The sequence below is a fragment of the Melospiza georgiana genome, chromosome 18 (genome assembly GCF_028018845.1).
Source record: "Melospiza georgiana isolate bMelGeo1 chromosome 18, bMelGeo1.pri, whole genome shotgun sequence".
NCBI lineage: Eukaryota > Metazoa > Chordata > Aves > Passeriformes > Passerellidae > Melospiza > Melospiza georgiana.
The window spans coordinates 2,819,873-2,837,253 of NC_080447.1; the positions used below are offsets into that span (position 1 = coordinate 2,819,873).

Genomic DNA, 17,381 nt, shown 5'->3' on the forward strand with positions numbered 1-17,381 from the left:
TACACAAGCTGTGGGAGATGCATCTTGGAGGGAACTCACTCCACAGGGGAATAAGCCAGCAAAGGACATCTGCCCTGATCCAGCTCATCCCAGTCTCCCCCAGCAGCACGTGTGCCACATTCAGCTGGAGAGGGCCAGCAGTTCCCATGGTGCTGTTCCCCAGTGGGACAGGAAGGCAGCTGCCCTGGGGCTGGGGCTGCATCAGAGGCTATTTATGGGCTCCATCCTCAGGGCTCAAGGGCTGCAGCAGCATGTAAACATGCCCAGAGAGTTCTGCCTTGCAGGAAATCATGGAACCTGGGAATAAAGAGCAAGGGAGGATCTAAGGAAGAGGCTCCATCTTCCTTTTGCTGTTCTCCTGAGCAGTCTCATCTCACCTTCCAAGATGATTCTGAAATTCTACCAGTGCTCCTTTGCCTCAGGAAATAAACAGCGCCAGTTACCAGTTACCCACCATTTCAGCTCAGCAGAAGCACTGAGAATTCCAAATCAAAGGCACACAAGGCACACAGTAAATCTCCCAGTGCTTAATTGCCAGGAACAGCCAAAGCAGTGCTGTTCCTGCTTACCAAAAACACACTCAGAGCACCATGCATGTGTGAGACAGCAAACAGCCCCTGCCTGACTTCACAGACCTGACCCACATCCTGTGCTAGTCCCCAATGTAGAATGGGGAGAGGAAGTCGTACCTGAGCTGCCACTAGACAACAACTGTCCTCTAACTGAGCCCTGAGGTGCCACTGACACTGCAAGGGCAGAGATGGGGTGCACAGGGCCCTTCCAGCAAGGGCTGGAACAGCAAAAGCAAAATTAAGGTACCTCTGAAAATGAGCAGCTTCATCAGCCCCCAAAGTTTTGTTTTAAGCAGCGCCAAACAAGCAAAGCTCCTTTTCAGAGCCCATCTGTGGCAGGAACTGAGCACCAGCTCCATGAATCAGGGAGGAGGCTCAGCTCTGGTTTGCCAGCTCCCCACATTCTGCTCTAATAAATGACAGCACAGAGCTGGGAGCAGCAGCACGCAGAGCTCAGGAGAAATGAAAGGCCAGGAGAGCTTCACCCCAGGCCTGCACAGAACACACACACCTCTGCTCCCAGACAGCCCAGAAGGGGCTGCTTTTGGGGCACCCTGTGTCACAACACATTTGCTTGGGCAAATCACTTTAACCATAAACAAATCAGCAACAGGAAATGGCTGATCAGCTGAAAGAAACCAGCTCTGGAGCAAGGCAGCTTCTCAAGGCTAATGCAGGAAGAGATGCCCAAAATGACATTTTTGTTACCAGCAAAGAATCCAGCTGCTCACAGGACTCAGCCAGCCAAGGGTGAGCACTCCTGCAGCCTGCCACTGGCTCAGGCTGTTCTCCAGAGCTCACTCCTGCTCCAACAGTTGCCCCCAACATCTTCAGAGCCAGCTGTCCCCCTAAGGCACATCTGTGCCTGGACCTACATGAGCAGCCAATTGTTCATCTGTACTTTGTGGGGCTCAGGATTTAGGAATATCTCACCCTGAAGTACAGACAGATTGCTCTGCCTACATCCCAACTCAAACACCTCACCTCCTTAAACAAGGGGCAAAAAGAAAGAAACAAACCCACAAGATCTTCACACACTCCAAAGCCAGGCTCCCAGGGAATGCTGTTACATCAAGGACCCTGCCTGCTGGTCAGGGCTGTGTGTGCCACAGAGCTCACCCTGCTCCTCACACCAACTCTCTGCTCCCTTACTCATTGTCCAAAGATGAAAAGCTAAAACATTCCCAATTTCTGTGCACCACTTTTACATTAAGGTGATAACTAATTCAGCTTTTGTTTCCAACATGTATCACATCCTTGTACTCACCTTAAGGCATCCTGGGTGTATGATTTCATTACAAATGGAGCATTCCATTAGCATGAGATTAAACTTGCTCTCCTCCTCTTCCACAGTGTCCTCTTTCCCAGCTTCTCCACACACCAGACACACAGCAGTGTGAGGCAGCACCGGCTGTTCAGGGATCAGAAAGAACTGATCAAGATATGGCAGACATGGAAACACAGAGCTCAATGTGCATTTACAGTATCCATAATTTATTATGGATAAACTATTGTGCAAACTGACATGAAGGCAAAAAAAAAATCGTAACAAATTAAGGCTGGGTACCAGATCAAGCTTCCTAGGACACGTTTCACCCTGTAGCAACAGAGGCTCAGGGAGCACTACTGGGATGGATGAAAATGCATTTTTGGTGGGTTCCTTGAATCTGTGAGCTGACACAGACATTGGCATGCAAGTCACTTCACCAGTGTACAATGGGAGGGGAAAGAATCACCCTAGACCAGCACTATTCCCATCCATTAGGTTTCACAACCCAAGGAGCAATTTGGCAGCTCCTGTATTTTACAGGCAGGGCAGACAGATGTTAGGGGACCTGATCCAGGTCTCACAGCAAGCCCACAACAGAACCAAGACCAGCCCTTTTCCTGACTGGCAGTCCATTATCCAGGGCCCTGCTCCCAGCCTGAGCACTGCAAAAAGCTCTGCTCACTTAGGAAGAGGATTCTCTCCTGCAAGTGTCACAAGTGAGATCACACAGATTTTTTTCTTTCTTTGAGGCAGAAAGGGAACTGCAGCATCTCACATAGCTGTCACCCATGTCAAAGCACTGAATGCCACTCTAATTAAAAAGCCACCTTTTTGCTAATGATTAACAAAATTCTGGTCTGCAGCAATAAGGTAAAAACCTCATTACAAAGAAGAAAAGGAAGGACCTAAGCTGCCCACAAAGGGAAGTGCCATTGACTGGGCTGCCAGTCCTTAACTAGCACACAGCAGAAGCAGAGATGGGGCTTTCCCAGCAAGGATCTCTTGTGGATGCAGTGAATCAATCCCTAAGGGAATACCTGCACACCAACCCCAATTTCAGCACCAACAGAGCATCCTTCAGCAAGGTTCAGGCAGGGGAAGCCCAGCTGTGTGAGCCATCAGAGCACAGAGCACTTTGCAAACAGCAATACAATCTTTCTTGATGGGAGGGAGGGTGTCCAGGCAATCTCCTCAGGCCCTGGACGGGCTGGAGCAGCAGCTGGGCTGTCACAACGTGTCCTCCCAGCCCCAGTCCATGCAGTGTGTCCCAGGCACTCCTGCTTCCCTTCCTGATGGAACTGGTGATGCAGAGGAGGTTCCTGCTCTCTGAACACAGCACCAGGGGCTCTCTGAAGGCTTCTGAGCTTAATGAAAGTCTGTCTAGTTAATATTGTCAGTGTTATTAACCAAGGCAAGCACAGTCCCAGAACTGTAGGGATCATTACTTCCATACAGCTTCAGCATCTTGCAGGGTCTTTTTGGCTGCAAGCTGCTGGATATTATTACTGCTGAATTGTTAGAGAGCAAGAGCAAAGCCAACAGGACTGCTTACAGAAATGTAAAGCACCTTGAAAGGTACAACACTTCAATTCCTTAATTTTCTGGGCCTTTGCTGCTTTAAGAATTTGTAATAATCTCCCTGATATTTGCACCAACCTAGAAAGTGCAGAGAAGTCACTGTCAGTGCATGTGAAAGTGGAACAAGTAATCAGAGACCCCTGGCTACCTCTGTCCTAACTGAAAGTAAAACTCTGTGCACCCAGAAGAGAAATAAATCCTCACTGGAAGACAGAAAATGACTACACTCAGCTAGAAGAGAGCCCAGATCATCTCCAGAAGGCTCAGCCTGCGTTACTGAGAGTGAAACAGCTTAGTATGAAAGTTTCCTTCATCAGTGAGGATGAGAAAGCACACTGCAGCCCTAATTTAATCCTTCCACTAAAAAGGCAGCATGATTTCACTATTTCTTGCCCCTGGAGAATAATAAATTCTTCATCCATGCTGTTCAATTCATGCCACACTCCAGGAAATCAAGTGTTCAAAGAAAAGACACTTGAGCTGCAAAAGCACTCTGCAGAAAGGTGGATATTCTGTGTACTTTACTGAAAGATCCAGCAGTGCTGAACCCAATCCTCTGTGTCAGGAACAGTGCAGAGCTTGGCACAGAACATGGAGTGAGCTACCAAGAGCAACTACTGGAAACTATAAGTGCTTATCAGTTTTTTACAGTTTTTTATCACTGGTAAGTCATTTAATCCCTCCACTTTGGTCATCTCCTAAGAATTAAAAGAAAAAGCCCCAAATACTAAGTGAAAGGAACTGTAATGAGAGAAATCAGTATAGATAGGGTGATATTTCAGTTATGAATAAACAACATTCCTCTCCTCAAAAAAACAACAACAGAAAACCAAACCCATAACAACAGCATAAACAAGACCTTCTAAAGAATTAAAGTAAAAACTAAAGCTGATTTTTAGCCTTGAACAGAGTCACTGCAGACATGGGACCCGAGAAGAAGCTCCACAAGTCAGCATGGCAGCTACAGACTCAAAAGCTGCTTGAACAACTTAATGGAAGATTAATCTGTCAATATTTGTTAAACAGAAAGCTATTGCTTGTGACTCAAGAAGCTCCTAAGTAATGTATCACAGGAGCCCAGGAAACTGCCTGCCTGCTTGCCCTGTTCTGATGCTCTTTCCCTGACAGCCATTTCCAGTCCCTGAGGAAGACAAGACCCTGGACTGATGGCTCTCTGCCTCACCCAGACCAGACCCTCTGCTCTATGCCTAAGTAACAGCAAACAAATTGAAATTCAGATCTCTGTGAGCCTGGGGCTGGGGTCATCAACACCAAAATCTTGGAGGCCGTCAGTCAAGGATTTCCCTCATCCTAATTTGTGTGGATAACATGGCATAGATGATTGCAGGGCAGCTTTTCTCAGGAAATTCCAACATCCAAATCAAACACATCTCTTTGTCCTTAGAATCAGAACTTCCTACTCTTCCCATTTTCCCCCACATCCCAGAGTTTAAGGGTGACTTGAGTGCTGATTTTTGATGTACTGACAATCTCCACCTCTACGCTGCTAAAAGGAAAGCTGCCCTGTTAAGTTTTAGTAGCATTCTGGTTTAGGATTTGGGGGGGATGGGAGGCACTGGGAAAGGAGATGTGAGCTGGGAGGGCAGGGAGAGCTCCCAGCCCCAAACTGGTCAGCCGGGAGACACAGCAGGAGGGAAGGACCCTGCAGGAGAGCCGCAGGCACACTTACAGCTATGCACTGCCTCATGATGCAGGACTGCTTCATCCTGCCGGGCCCCCCGAACTTCTTCATGTCCTTGCAGAAGTGGCACTCGCCGCACTCCGTCCGCAGGCACGCCTCGCACTTGCGGCATCGCGTCCTCCGCCGCCGCGCGCCCGCCGTGCTCCGGTTGGCAGCGAGCTTCACCGCGGCCGCTGCGCCCAGCTTGCCCTTGGGCCGGCCCACTGCCCTGTTCTGAAGAGACACACACACGGTGAGCTGGGAGAGAGAGACACACACAGGGTGAGCGGGGAGAGAGAGACACGGTGAGCTGGGAGAGAGAGACACGGTGAGCTGGGAGAGAGAGACACACACACACGGTGAGCTGGGAGAGAGAGAGACACACACACAGGGTGAGCTGGGAGAGACACACACACACACAGGGTGAGCTGGGAGAGAGAGAGACACAGGGTGAGCTGGGAGAGACACACACACACACAGGGTGAGCTGGGAGAGACACACACACACACACACACACACACACAGGGTGAGCTGGGAGAGACACACACACACACACACACACACACACACAGGGTGAGCTCTGGGACACACACACACACACACACACACACACACAGGGTCAGCTCTGAGACACACACACACACACACACAGGGTCAGCTCTGGGACACACACACACACACACAAGGTGAGCTGCACATCCAGCTCCCTGCTGAGTCTGTGCCAAGCTGACCCCTGTTAGTGAATTACACACACAGGTAACACTCAGCAGATGTGTGTGGTCACTCTTAGACATAAAGGAGCTCCACTGCTTTCCAATAAAGGATGGGCGGTAAAATGACACAGAAGCCAGGACAAGCCCATGTCAACAGGAGGGCAGGGAAAAGACATTTAGGCACAGCTCAACACAAGATCAAGTCCCAAGTGAGGTTCTTGGCTTGGGTCAATAGATCTGTGCCAGTGCTGAGCTCTAGAAGTATCTTAGATTTGTGCTCAGGTTAAGCCAGAAGGACTTCCTCTGCTGAGTCCAAGGAGCAGCAAAAGTGATTTGGTGGTTAGGTACAGCAGAGAAACACTCAGCCAATGGCTCAAGCCCCCAGTCGTATCCCTAAAAAATCAGGAGAGTATGAACTACTGCCAAGCAATAAAGTAGGAAATAAAACACAAATGCTACAAAACCCTTCCAAGGTAGCTCCCCTCCTATCCAACACCCGCAAGTGCTCAAAAATAGAACACCAACTGATGATGTGCAAAGGCTAAAAAGGGCATCCCAGGTCTAGATTTCAATGACCTTTAAGACAGAAACTAAAGGAGCATGAAAAGATTTGAAATGATTAGGTTAACTGCAACATATTCACTCTGGACATCCAAATTTCGTGTTCTAATCAGAAACTCCCTGTTACACACAGGAACTTACGGCTCAAGCCAGACATCACTAAACACCAAGTAATTGTATGGAGCTGATTATGCAAGAATTGGCTTGGCTCATACTGACCCCTGACAGCTTTCTCCATAAAGATGATAATAACAGGACTGCAAAGTTCATTTGGTTTCGCATTTATACAACTCTTCCATTTTCTGCACATCTCAGCATATGACCAACAGACCACCCAGTTTCACTTTCTGTTTCTGTTGAATTCTGGGCAATCAGCAAGGCAGGGGCAGCTTGGCTGTAAGGAGCCATGCAGAAATTCCACCACAGTTTTTAAAAGAAGAGATGTGCAAACATCTCTTGTACACTTGGTTGTACAAAAGCTTCCCCAAGTGTCCTGCTGTACAACCCCGAAGAGAAGCCACACTGCAGTGTATTTGATCTTCCTCCCAGCTGACTTAGCAAAGCTCCAGTGACTTTCTCTAAGCTGCAGAGAAGTGCTGATATTTTAACAGCCTCATCCCAGGAATCTCAGTGCTGGAAGAGCGAAGAAGTCGGGAGCCAGACCCCTTAAGTCTTCTCTCCTACAGACTATCATTACTGAGGTGGGAGAAAACACTACTTAGTCCATGAGGGTGCAGAAATTTCTGCAAAGTTTTTAATTCCACTCCTCCAGAACAGATTTTGTTCTGTGTGCAGGCTGAGCCTCGCTGTGCTGTGTGAGCAGAGCTTCCTTCCCATCGGCAGCCGCAGCGGCCGCCTGGATTGCGGATCAATGTCAGACACTCCAAAGGATAAATATTTACCTTCTAGACCAACTTTCCAGCCTCTCAAGGATAAAGTCGGCTCTGGCAGGACTGGCTTAGAGGCAACCTAGATAAGAGATAATTTTCTTCCTCAGCATGAATCACTCCTCCATTCTATTAGTCTCCTTCAGCTAGGAAGGGAGGCGAGACACGAAGCGAAGGCTGGATAGCAGCGGGAACAAGTTAAACCAAAACATGCACAACAACCTTGGCAGCTCCCCTTGGACAACAGCACATGGAAGATTCTGTGTGAGCACCTGACTCCTTCCTACTGGGAAGCAACATGATTAAGTTTGAGGCAAACAACAGCTATGACACCGTGAGAATGCTGTTTTTAAATGCTTTCAAGGAAAAATCAAACTCTGTACTTTTCCAGCTGAAAGACAACTCCTGCTTCTGCCACAGTGATCCTCGCCAAGTCCTAATTCTGAGGACAACAGTTTAAGTGCCAGGACACTGCAAAGACACAAGTGATAAAAGGCATCACTTGAACACAGAATTTGAGAATCCTAAAAAATCCACAAAAGCAGGAAGGTGAACGTACAAGAACAAGCCTGAAGTCAGACCATACCACACAACTCAGATTTTCTTCCAGACACCACCAGAACACAGCAGAGGTGCAGACCTCCATCTCACTGTATGAAACATTCTTGCCTACCCAAACCTCTTCACTGCTCATTAGCAAATTGTACCAGCTGGGTTTGTACTAATTTACCAACCAACCAATCCTCAATCCAAGCCACGTTTTCACTCCAGGATGTCGCAGCCAGCAAGGCTGGAGAGGCCTTGCAGGAATTCCCGTTCGTATCTAGTTTCAAGGGGCTCCAAAAGTGGTCGCTTAAAAACCTCCACAGAAGAAAATCTGGCCTGGGATTCAAAGGGGTAGAAGGAGCCTCCAACATGGCTTGGGGTTTATTTAGCACATGGCAGACAGCCAGATAAATTCCAGGTCGATGTTAGTGAGGAGATGCTGCAGGATTTCCAGCTCAGACTGCAGTTTTACAACATACCAGGCCTGGTAATGAGGCTGGGTAAAATCTCCTTCTAAGTTCCTGTCCCCATCTCTGTACTGCCACTTGCCACCCTCCCAGCACAACTCCATGGATTTGTCTTGCAAATAATGAGCCCATGGCAGGGGATGGCAGCATTCCTTGTGCTGGGTGCCCAGCAAACAGCAGCTCCAGGGCCTGAGGCTCAGGCCTGGCTGTCACACCCACTGGGGTGACACAATCTCACTCCTCTGGAGGGACCCCACCATCTCCTCTCCCAAGGAGATGCAACTCTCAAGCACAGCCTGGACCTGATGACTTTGTAGCCCTCCACAGCTGTCTCTGAGAACTGTAAAGGAAACAAAGATTGTACCAAACTTGAAGATTTTTTCCTCTCTTAAACCTTACAAAGTAGCCAGGGAGCTGAGACAGAGCCTGCCTGGAATACCATCACTAGTCACCATGTTCCAACATCTCCACAAGAACTGTGCTCGTAACTCCTATGGCCACAGCAAGTCTGCAAAAGAGAGGCAGGGGATGCTGGAGTGCTGACAGCCACTCTGCCAAGCTCTCAACATCGGCAGAGCAAGCAGCTGCTGAAATGTATTAGGATTAATATCTTAAATTCACATCTCTATTACACTGAAGCCTAGGAAGCTGGTGGACTTGCACAGGACACCATGCTGGGTTGTTTGCTTTGTTTTGGGTTTTTTGTTTCTTTTGTGGGATTTTTTTGGTGCTGTCCATATTACTGCTATGACACACAAAGGTAACTTGCTCCTGTTTCCAAAGCAGACACAGCATTGGGGATGAACGTGGCCCATCACAGGTACTGTTCTATGCACCTCAAAACCATTTACAAGTCATGAAGTTGGGCTCACCCTCCCACACCACAGTGCTTAAACATGCTCACCCCTCCAACAGGAAATGCAGAGATTTTCTGAAGTGTTGGCCTCCTACAAACCCCACCAAACTCAGCACAATTAGGGCACTTGGTGGGGTGGTCACCAGTAATTAAAGAGTCCCTCAACAGGGCTGTGCAGATCTGGGAATACACTCGGGTACAACACTCACAATCCTAAACCAACCCTAGGAAATGAGCTACCTGGAAGCCTCTGCTCAGAACATGACTTTATCCTGGTTATGGACAAACATTTGGCTGCTGGGCAGTTTCCACTGCCTTCTCACAGTACCTCAGCACCCTTCCACATGTCCCAGCCCTGCCCAGCTGTCACTAAGAAACCACAGCCAGGGTCAGAAGGACCAGAGGCACTAAGGAATGGCCTCTGCCCTGAGCACAACCCTGACTGCAACAGGAACATAACCCTGATGTTTACAGCAGCAAATTTCTAACCTTCACAATTACAAAGAAAAACTCAGAAGACCTCGGGCAAACAAAAAATACCATGAACACCAAACTTCGGAGAAAACACTGCAAGAGCCATCAGCCATTAAATGCATCATTAAATAGGTGCTGATGTTCCCCAGCTGCTGCCCCAACACCAACTGGGATCTGCCAGAAATGTCACCAGGCAACTTCACACACAAAATCCTCCGCCCTAGAGAGGAAGAGCAGCTGACCCTGCGACCAAGTCCAGCAGGAGGGAGGTCCTGGTTCTCAAAGCAAGGCTGACTAAGCCTGCAGCCTAGAAACGAGCTCTTCTGCAACTGGCCTTTACCTGGGCACAGCTCTTATTCCACCACTCAGCTTCAGTGACCTGCTTTAAACTGCTGCCAGCAGCACCAAACCATTATTTCAGACTCCACATCTCCACAAAAAGCCCAGAGACGTGTGGGGCTGTTCTGAAGGGCTCCTCAGGGGGCAGGTCAGCGAGACCCTGAAGCACTTCACTTCAACCAAGTACAACCTGAACAGCTCATGTAGAATCCACAGTGTACATCTCCCCTGGACAACACCTCTTATGTGTGCAGTGCTCACTGCTCCAGGTGCTGTGCCACACAAATACATCCCTTGCATTTGCAAGGCAGCAGTGATTTCCTTCTGTAACACACAGACAAATTCTGATTATTCTCATTTTCTGTAGTTTGACCACATCCTCAAAACCACAACAGCACCCACAGATGAGAATCCAGGTCTTGCCAGGTGCCAGTCCTGAGCTTAGAGCTTTATGTGGCACTGCATCCCAATGCAATTGTTTTAACAGAATTAGGATAGCCAAATCTAACAACCACTTGTTTCTTTAGAAGGTCTGATAAATAAATAAACATTAAAGGGAAGATATTTTTTACAGAAGCTGCATGCATTAACCCACAATTCCTAACTGCTGTCACCTGAAACACCACCCTAAAGGGGCTGGATCATGGGCAACACTGGGCACAGGATACACCACCGGGTGGCACAGCAAAGGCTTCTGGTCAGTTAGATCTACATCCTTTCCCACTGCATTTTTCCATCCAAACAGTGCCAGTTCTGGAGGACAAGACTGCTGTGTGCTGCCCAGGGCAGTGAGCAGCACTGTCCCCTCCTGCTCCAGTGCCACACTCCTCTCCCAGCCTCCTTATGCAGGGAGTTCTGGCGTTCCCACTAGAAACCCAAACTGACAATTCCCAGCAGTGCTGCACACCAGGTAACCCTGCATGTGCCCCAAAACATGGGTGCTGGCCTTGGCAGGGTCAGCCTGTTACCCTCACACTGCAGGCACTGCACAATCACAGAACTGCTCAGGTTGGAAAGACCTCAGGGATCATCGAGTGCAACCATTACCACAGCTCTGCCATGTTCACCACCAAACCACGTCCCCAAGTGCCACATCCACACCTATTTCTAACTCTTCCATAGATTCCACAACTCCCCTGAGATGCCTGGGAGTAATCACAACCAAGTCAACAGTTCTTCTGTAATAAACCCTTACATCTGTTTAGCAATTAACAGAAACCCTTCTCAAAGGAAGAACTCAGAGGAAGAAGGAAGGACAGGATGATGTAACTGCAGGAATGCAGTGGGGCCAAGGAAGAAGCAAGATTAAGAGAGCAAAAAATCCCACTGATGCCAATAACATCCTTAAAAGCTGTATTAACTGAAGAGCACATGCCAACACCACGGACCATGTCTGACCAAAGCCTATCTACCCAAAAATCTGCACAAGCAAACTCCAGGAGAGCTGTTTTCCTCTCCCAGTGAGTGTTTACAGTTACATCACCCTCCTTCAGAATACACTCCTGCTGGGGTGGAGGTGTCCTTCAAGTCCAAGGTCCCTCATTAAACAGCAGCACCGAAGGGAAAGGGAAGGCACTGGAACTTTTTCAATCCCAGCTATCCCAAACCAGCATTAATCCTCTCCAGATGTTTACTGCCACCATCTCCTCCACTTCATACCTACAAAATCCCCTTCCACCACAACCAAAGTAGCTCCTAGTGACCCTTCCAGGCGACCTCACAGAATTCCACTTCTGAATCAGACTCATTTCCCACAAGAAAACAGAAAGAAAATAAAAGTTTATACTTTGCAGGTTCATCTGGGTGTAAATGACACTCCAGCAGCTTTTCTGCCAACATAGCAATGTTGTTTAGGGTGTGATAAACTGGCACATCAGTGCCACTGTCAGTGCCCCTGTTTATTTTCCTCTGGTGGTGAGGAGGCAGAAGTTAGGCCTGCAGGGTGGAATAAGATATATTGGCAAAAACATGCTTTGGGAGATAAGCTCCAGCAAAAGTAGGAGATCTTAAAACAAAGACCCCAGTAAGTTCCAGACTCGGGGCACAACACAGCTTTTTTACTGCTGCTTTGGGACAAATCCCCCTGCCCCATCCAGGCAGTTTTCTCTCTTTACACACAGTCAGAAATCAAATTTCTTCACACCAGGAGGAACACAGCAACCTGGTGGGCTGGGGCAGGTGCTGCCCATGACACAGGACACAGCCCCAGCACTGCTGGCAACTGCCACAAGTGCAGTAAATCCTGTGTGCTGCAGAACCTCACAGTCTTTTTGCCTTCTTAGGTGCGACACAGACCAGGGAAAGAGGAATGAAAGTCAGCATAAAAAATGACAAAACCTGTGGGCTTCTACCCGAGCACTGAAATTGTGCTGTTCAACTGCTCCCTTAGATGTGAAGCACCTGTTACACATAAGGGCTATTGCAGTAGAAAAAGCAACATAATATTGATTTGACATGTCCTGTGTAGAAAAAGAGGGTAAGCAGACATTAAAGCAGGCCTGTATGAAAATACAGCTGGAACTACATGAGGTGTTTTACCACTGGAACAGAAAGGAAAACATTCCACAGCTCTTTGGTACATAGGTCACTGCGTTATAGTTTAGGACCAGACCAAGTTTCTTAAGAAACTCCGAAATAAAGATTTCCCCTGTCTTGCATTAATTTTTGTTTTAAACTTCTAAGACACAAAAATGCTATGAAAGCCTCAGGTTTTAGAAGAGTTGAAGAATCCCAGAACATAACCAACTTTCCAGATTCATCCAGCAAGAACCAGCACCTCCAAGCAACAATTTAACAGCTGGTACAATACAGCTGAGACCAATCTGCTCTCCCAACCATTAGCTCTTTTTAAAAAGTGTGCAGTGATTGCACCAAGACACAGACACAAATGGAAAAGGCCTGGCATGAGAAAAAATTTAAGAAAAGGACTGGGATATTTAACTACTATGTGTGTGAGCACAGCAGTGAACTCAAAAGCAGCACAGGCCTGCACATTGACACAATACTCAGAATTAAGTAAAGGCTTAATAAAGTTACTCATGCAAACCTCAGCTCAGGCTCTTGGGCTGACGCTGACCAGTACAGTACGCTGTGCCCCCCAAGGTTCCTGCATCAGCTCTGCCATGCCTGGGGAGCACCCAAGGCTCCCCACCACCCCAAATTCCTTTCCGACCCTGTTTCCTACGCGCAATTCTGAACCAAAACAACGTCAAGTTGCTCAAAACAAGATGGGTTTTGGAAGATCGTCTCAACACCTGGACTACATAGAAACTTGTCTCTAAAAAGACAATATCAGGCTATTTTAAAGAGCGAAACACCTCGAGTTAAGAACAAAACTATCAAGTTTATGTTTAAATTACATACACATGTTTAATACTATTCCTGGTGCATTTTTAATTGCTTAGGCAGTTCTTAGAGAGTAAAATACGCAATCTAGAACATATGTTCTGGATTATTTTTCACAGATTACTTCATAAATTCAAGAAGTTTATTCTCCTTCCCCCACAGGAAAAAAAAAATTAAAAAAAGCCTTCAGAGAATAAACCCTGCAAGTATTAATAAAAGTTCTCTTTTCATTCCAGCACACATCCTTCTCTTTCTTCTACATCTCTCGTCCCTGGGAATGGAAAGGAGGCTTTGGCTATAAATCAAACGAAGACAAGGTAGCCAGGCTCAGCATCAGACTCTCCCCCAAGTCCCGCAGCCCTCTCAGCTATTTGAGGAATCTTAATAGGAAAAAAAATAACAATTCTGCCGCGGACAGGGCAGCCCCCGAGAGGCAACAGCCACGGCTCGCGGCGCGTTCGGGGCCCTGGGAGGTGCCGAACTCGCGGTGCCCGGGGCGCCCGCGGCGGGCGAGGCCGAGCGCCCCGGGCCGGCCCCGCGGAGGCTCCGCGGCCCCGCCCGGCGCGGTCCCTGGGCGGGCGGCGCTGCCCCGGGGCCGCTCCCGACCCCACATTGTTCCCGTCCCCGCGGCCGGCGCGGCGCTGCCCGGCCCGGCCTCCTCCCCTCCCTTCCCGCTGCAAACTTCGCCGCCCGCCCCGGACCTGCTCCGGCCCCAGCTCGGGCCCCGGCCCCGGCTCGGGCTCCGGCTCCGACTCGTAGTCCTCCTCGTCGGCGCTCGCAGACATGGCCATGGCTCATGGTGGGCCCAGGCGGAGCCGAGCTGACATGGCTGGAGCGGCGCTGCTGGCGGAGCCCCGCTCCCCGCACACACACACACACATGCAGGAGGAGGAGGAGGAGGAAGGGGGGCCGTGCATATTCATGCCAGGCAGCCAGGAAGGGGCTGGCCCTGCCGGCACGGCCAATCGCGGGCCGCTTCCACACCGCCGGCCTGCGGGGACAGCGGGCACCGCGCGGCCGGGGCACCGCGGCCGCCCCCCGCACACGGCGCGGCCGGGGACCGGGGGCTCGGCCGCCCGGCCGGCAGTCGGTCCCCCGGCGGTAACGAGCCCCGCGATGTGCCGAGGGCCGGCGGGGGCGGGCCGAGGCTCGGGTGTGCCGAGCGGCGCTGGGCGGGGAGGATGCGCGGCCGCCCGCGGGGCGCTCGGCGCTGCTCGGGCTGCTCAGACAAAGGAGACGCGCACAGACACACACACAGACACACAGACACCGCACACACAGACACACACACACCCTGCACCGCGCTACCTGCCCGCTCCCCTCCCGCGGCGCGGAACCTCCATCCCTCGGCAGGAGGAAGGCACCGAGCAAACTTCCAGATTGCAAGCAGCAGAACCAGCGCTGGGATAAGATGAGGCGACCCGGCTGGTGGAGCTGCTCGCATCTGGCCTCACGCTGCTGCTCCTTGTGCAGGCACCCCCTCTCTGACTTGCTCCGAGGAACCATTTCCAGCCGTGCTCTGATCATCCTGCCCCGCTGCTGGGGTTCCACAATGAAACCCCAGTGTGACATGGTACACATCGGTCACCTGGGGACCTGTTCTGGATCCAAAGATCCCGGGGCCAGCACCTCCACATGGACACTGCCTTGGCCCTCCACAGCTTGAGGGTCACAGGCCTGTATGAGTGCTGGAGATTTAAATTTCCCATTGGATTTATAGGCCTGCTTTCAGGGGAAATCCCGATTCCACTCAAGTTGTTAGGATTTTGCCTCCGGCTCCTACGCCCACAACACAGAATTAAACATGAGATTAAATATTTGCATGTGCTGAGCAACCAAGAAGCCATAAAGAAGCACATCTAATGGTCCTTGCATCAGGATTTTTGCCAAACTAGTTTCAGCTCGGTTCCCTGGTCTGAATTACCACACGGCACAACCACTTTGGGTAGTTCAGAAGAGGCAGCAACAGGCAAGAGCTGGCACGGGAGCAAGCAGGAACACAGCCCTTGTGACACCAGGATCCACACCGAGCCTGGTCCCTCAAGTTTAAGTAACAAAGTCAAACTTAAAACACATATTTACAGGCAATTGCTGATGAAGCCATGTGAATCGTGTAATTATGCCCCTTCCTTATTTTCAGTACATTAAATATCCATTGAGCGCTGTACTCCCGTCCTTGCCAACTCAAACTCAAATGATGGGTAGGTGATGGTGTTCTCCCCATCCTGCTCATCCACCATGCTGGGAGCAAAGCATTTACTCACAACACGTGAAGGGGCTCCCAGGATGTGCTCAGCCTCTGACTCCTCAGGTTTCTCTCTTCCCCCATTGTGCTCCTACACAACCGGGAGCAGGAGCAGACGAAAGCTGAGGCACGAAAGGCATGTGCCTAAGGCCTTGGCTTTCAGAATCACAAGGTAATATCAGAATCCAATGTTTTCTGGAGGAGAGAGGAAGGGGGGGGATGCACCTCATGACAGGCCTACAATGTTTTCAAGCACGAGCAAGAACGTGGCTCCAGCCGTGTTTGCGGAGCCACAATACACCTGGCCTGCAGCAGCAGCAGGAGAAGGGCAGGTGACATCCGGAAGGAAAATGCTGGTCCCACACCTGCCCCCGGGCAGACCAAGTCTCCACTAGCCCAGTTCCCTGCAAGGCTCCCTCTAACCTGGCTCACACCCGTCTGTCCCTCCGGCCTTTTGGCTCCGTAATCCAGGCGGGAGAAAAAAATAACTTGTGACATCCCCCAAGGACAATCCACCAGTCACACCACGGCAAAATGTCACTCACAGCAAATTAAATCATGACAGAGATCATCCTCCTCCTCTCAATGTGCAGCACATTCCAGCACTCCTGATGCTGGCATTGGCCTCTCCTGGCTGCAGCAGGTCCTTCCCAGTGCATCCCACAGCACGGCCACGCTGCCCTTGCAGCAGCACAAGTGACAAGAGAGCTCTAATTACAGAGCCAGGGTTAGGACAGACAGCTCTCACATGCCCAGATCTTGGAATGATTTCCAAACCCTAGGTAAACTTTGCCGAGATGGTGTTTAAAAAAATGGGATAGGGTATGATATAAAATAGCAAATTGGGAATCAGAAAGGGGGAAACAGCACAATAAAATAATTGTTTCTGATTATAATTGCTCTCAAAAAAGTTATCCTGTACAAGAGCAGCTAACCATTCAAAGGAATATTTAATACACAGAAGGAACTATTAAGAGAGCATTTTCCAGCTCAATTCTTTCAGCTTGTCTGCACTAGAGAACACTAAATTACAACAAATAGTGAGCAACCCTTGTGTGAACAGCATCTAGTTGCCCAGCCTGGTGGAGTTTACAACAGTTTAGAACACAAAATAAGCAGCAGTGACCCCAGTCCTGCCTGCAGTGGCAGAACTGTGTCCCTACTTCAGCTTAGTGTGATACAGTTCAGTAATAAATAACATCCTTAATTACGCTGCTGAATGAGCCATAGTGAAAACTGCATGAAAACAGACAGCACCTTCTATTTTGAACTGTTGCTTTGATTGCACCTCACCTGAAGTCATATATAAGTCTCATCAATATCATAATCTTCTCCACAGAAACCAATTATGTTGTCACAAACTGAGACAATAACCTCAAGCGAAGAATAAACAGCAGGAGCAGATGAGTGCCAAAGAACCAGATTTTATTCTCATGCAAATATCCTTAAGTAGTAAAACCAAGCTGGGGGAGGACAACTACAACCCCTGTGCTGTACTCACTCACTCCTGAGCATCTCCTGTACCAACAGATTGCAGCTGCTGCTGCCAGCCCTGAACAGGATCTGTGTTTTCCTATTACACACTGGAGTTTATGATGCTCAATAATGAAGTGAAATAAAGGTTTTTTATGTGGCACAAACACACTTTTGATTTAAGCTTCCCTTGAAACTTTTTATGCATCTTTACAGAGTATTATATTTAGCTGGTATTAGAAAAAATATTTACACAGGAACAATTAGATCTCAAGTTGGTTGATATGCAAGTCCTTGAAAAAAGAAGTGATTTGAGCTGCTGCTGCTTTTTGCAGGCCAGCACATACAGTTTTGGAAAGGAAACCCACGGAGAT

General features: G+C 49.2%; 1 protein-coding gene across 1 annotated transcript in view; it reads right to left on the reverse strand.

Moving 5' to 3' along the window:
* The window catches only part of KDM2B (lysine demethylase 2B), a 103,229-nt gene that overhangs the window by 10,425 nt on the left and 75,423 nt on the right, over positions 1-17,381 (reverse strand). Inside the window, exons 13-14 of the mRNA XM_058037194.1 lie at positions 5,111-5,335; positions 1,840-1,983 (exon numbers count right to left, since the gene is read on the reverse strand). Of these exons, the coding sequence (XP_057893177.1) occupies positions 1,840-1,983; positions 5,111-5,335 (369 nt within the window). The remainder of the gene's footprint in view (positions 1-1,839; positions 1,984-5,110; positions 5,336-17,381) is intronic.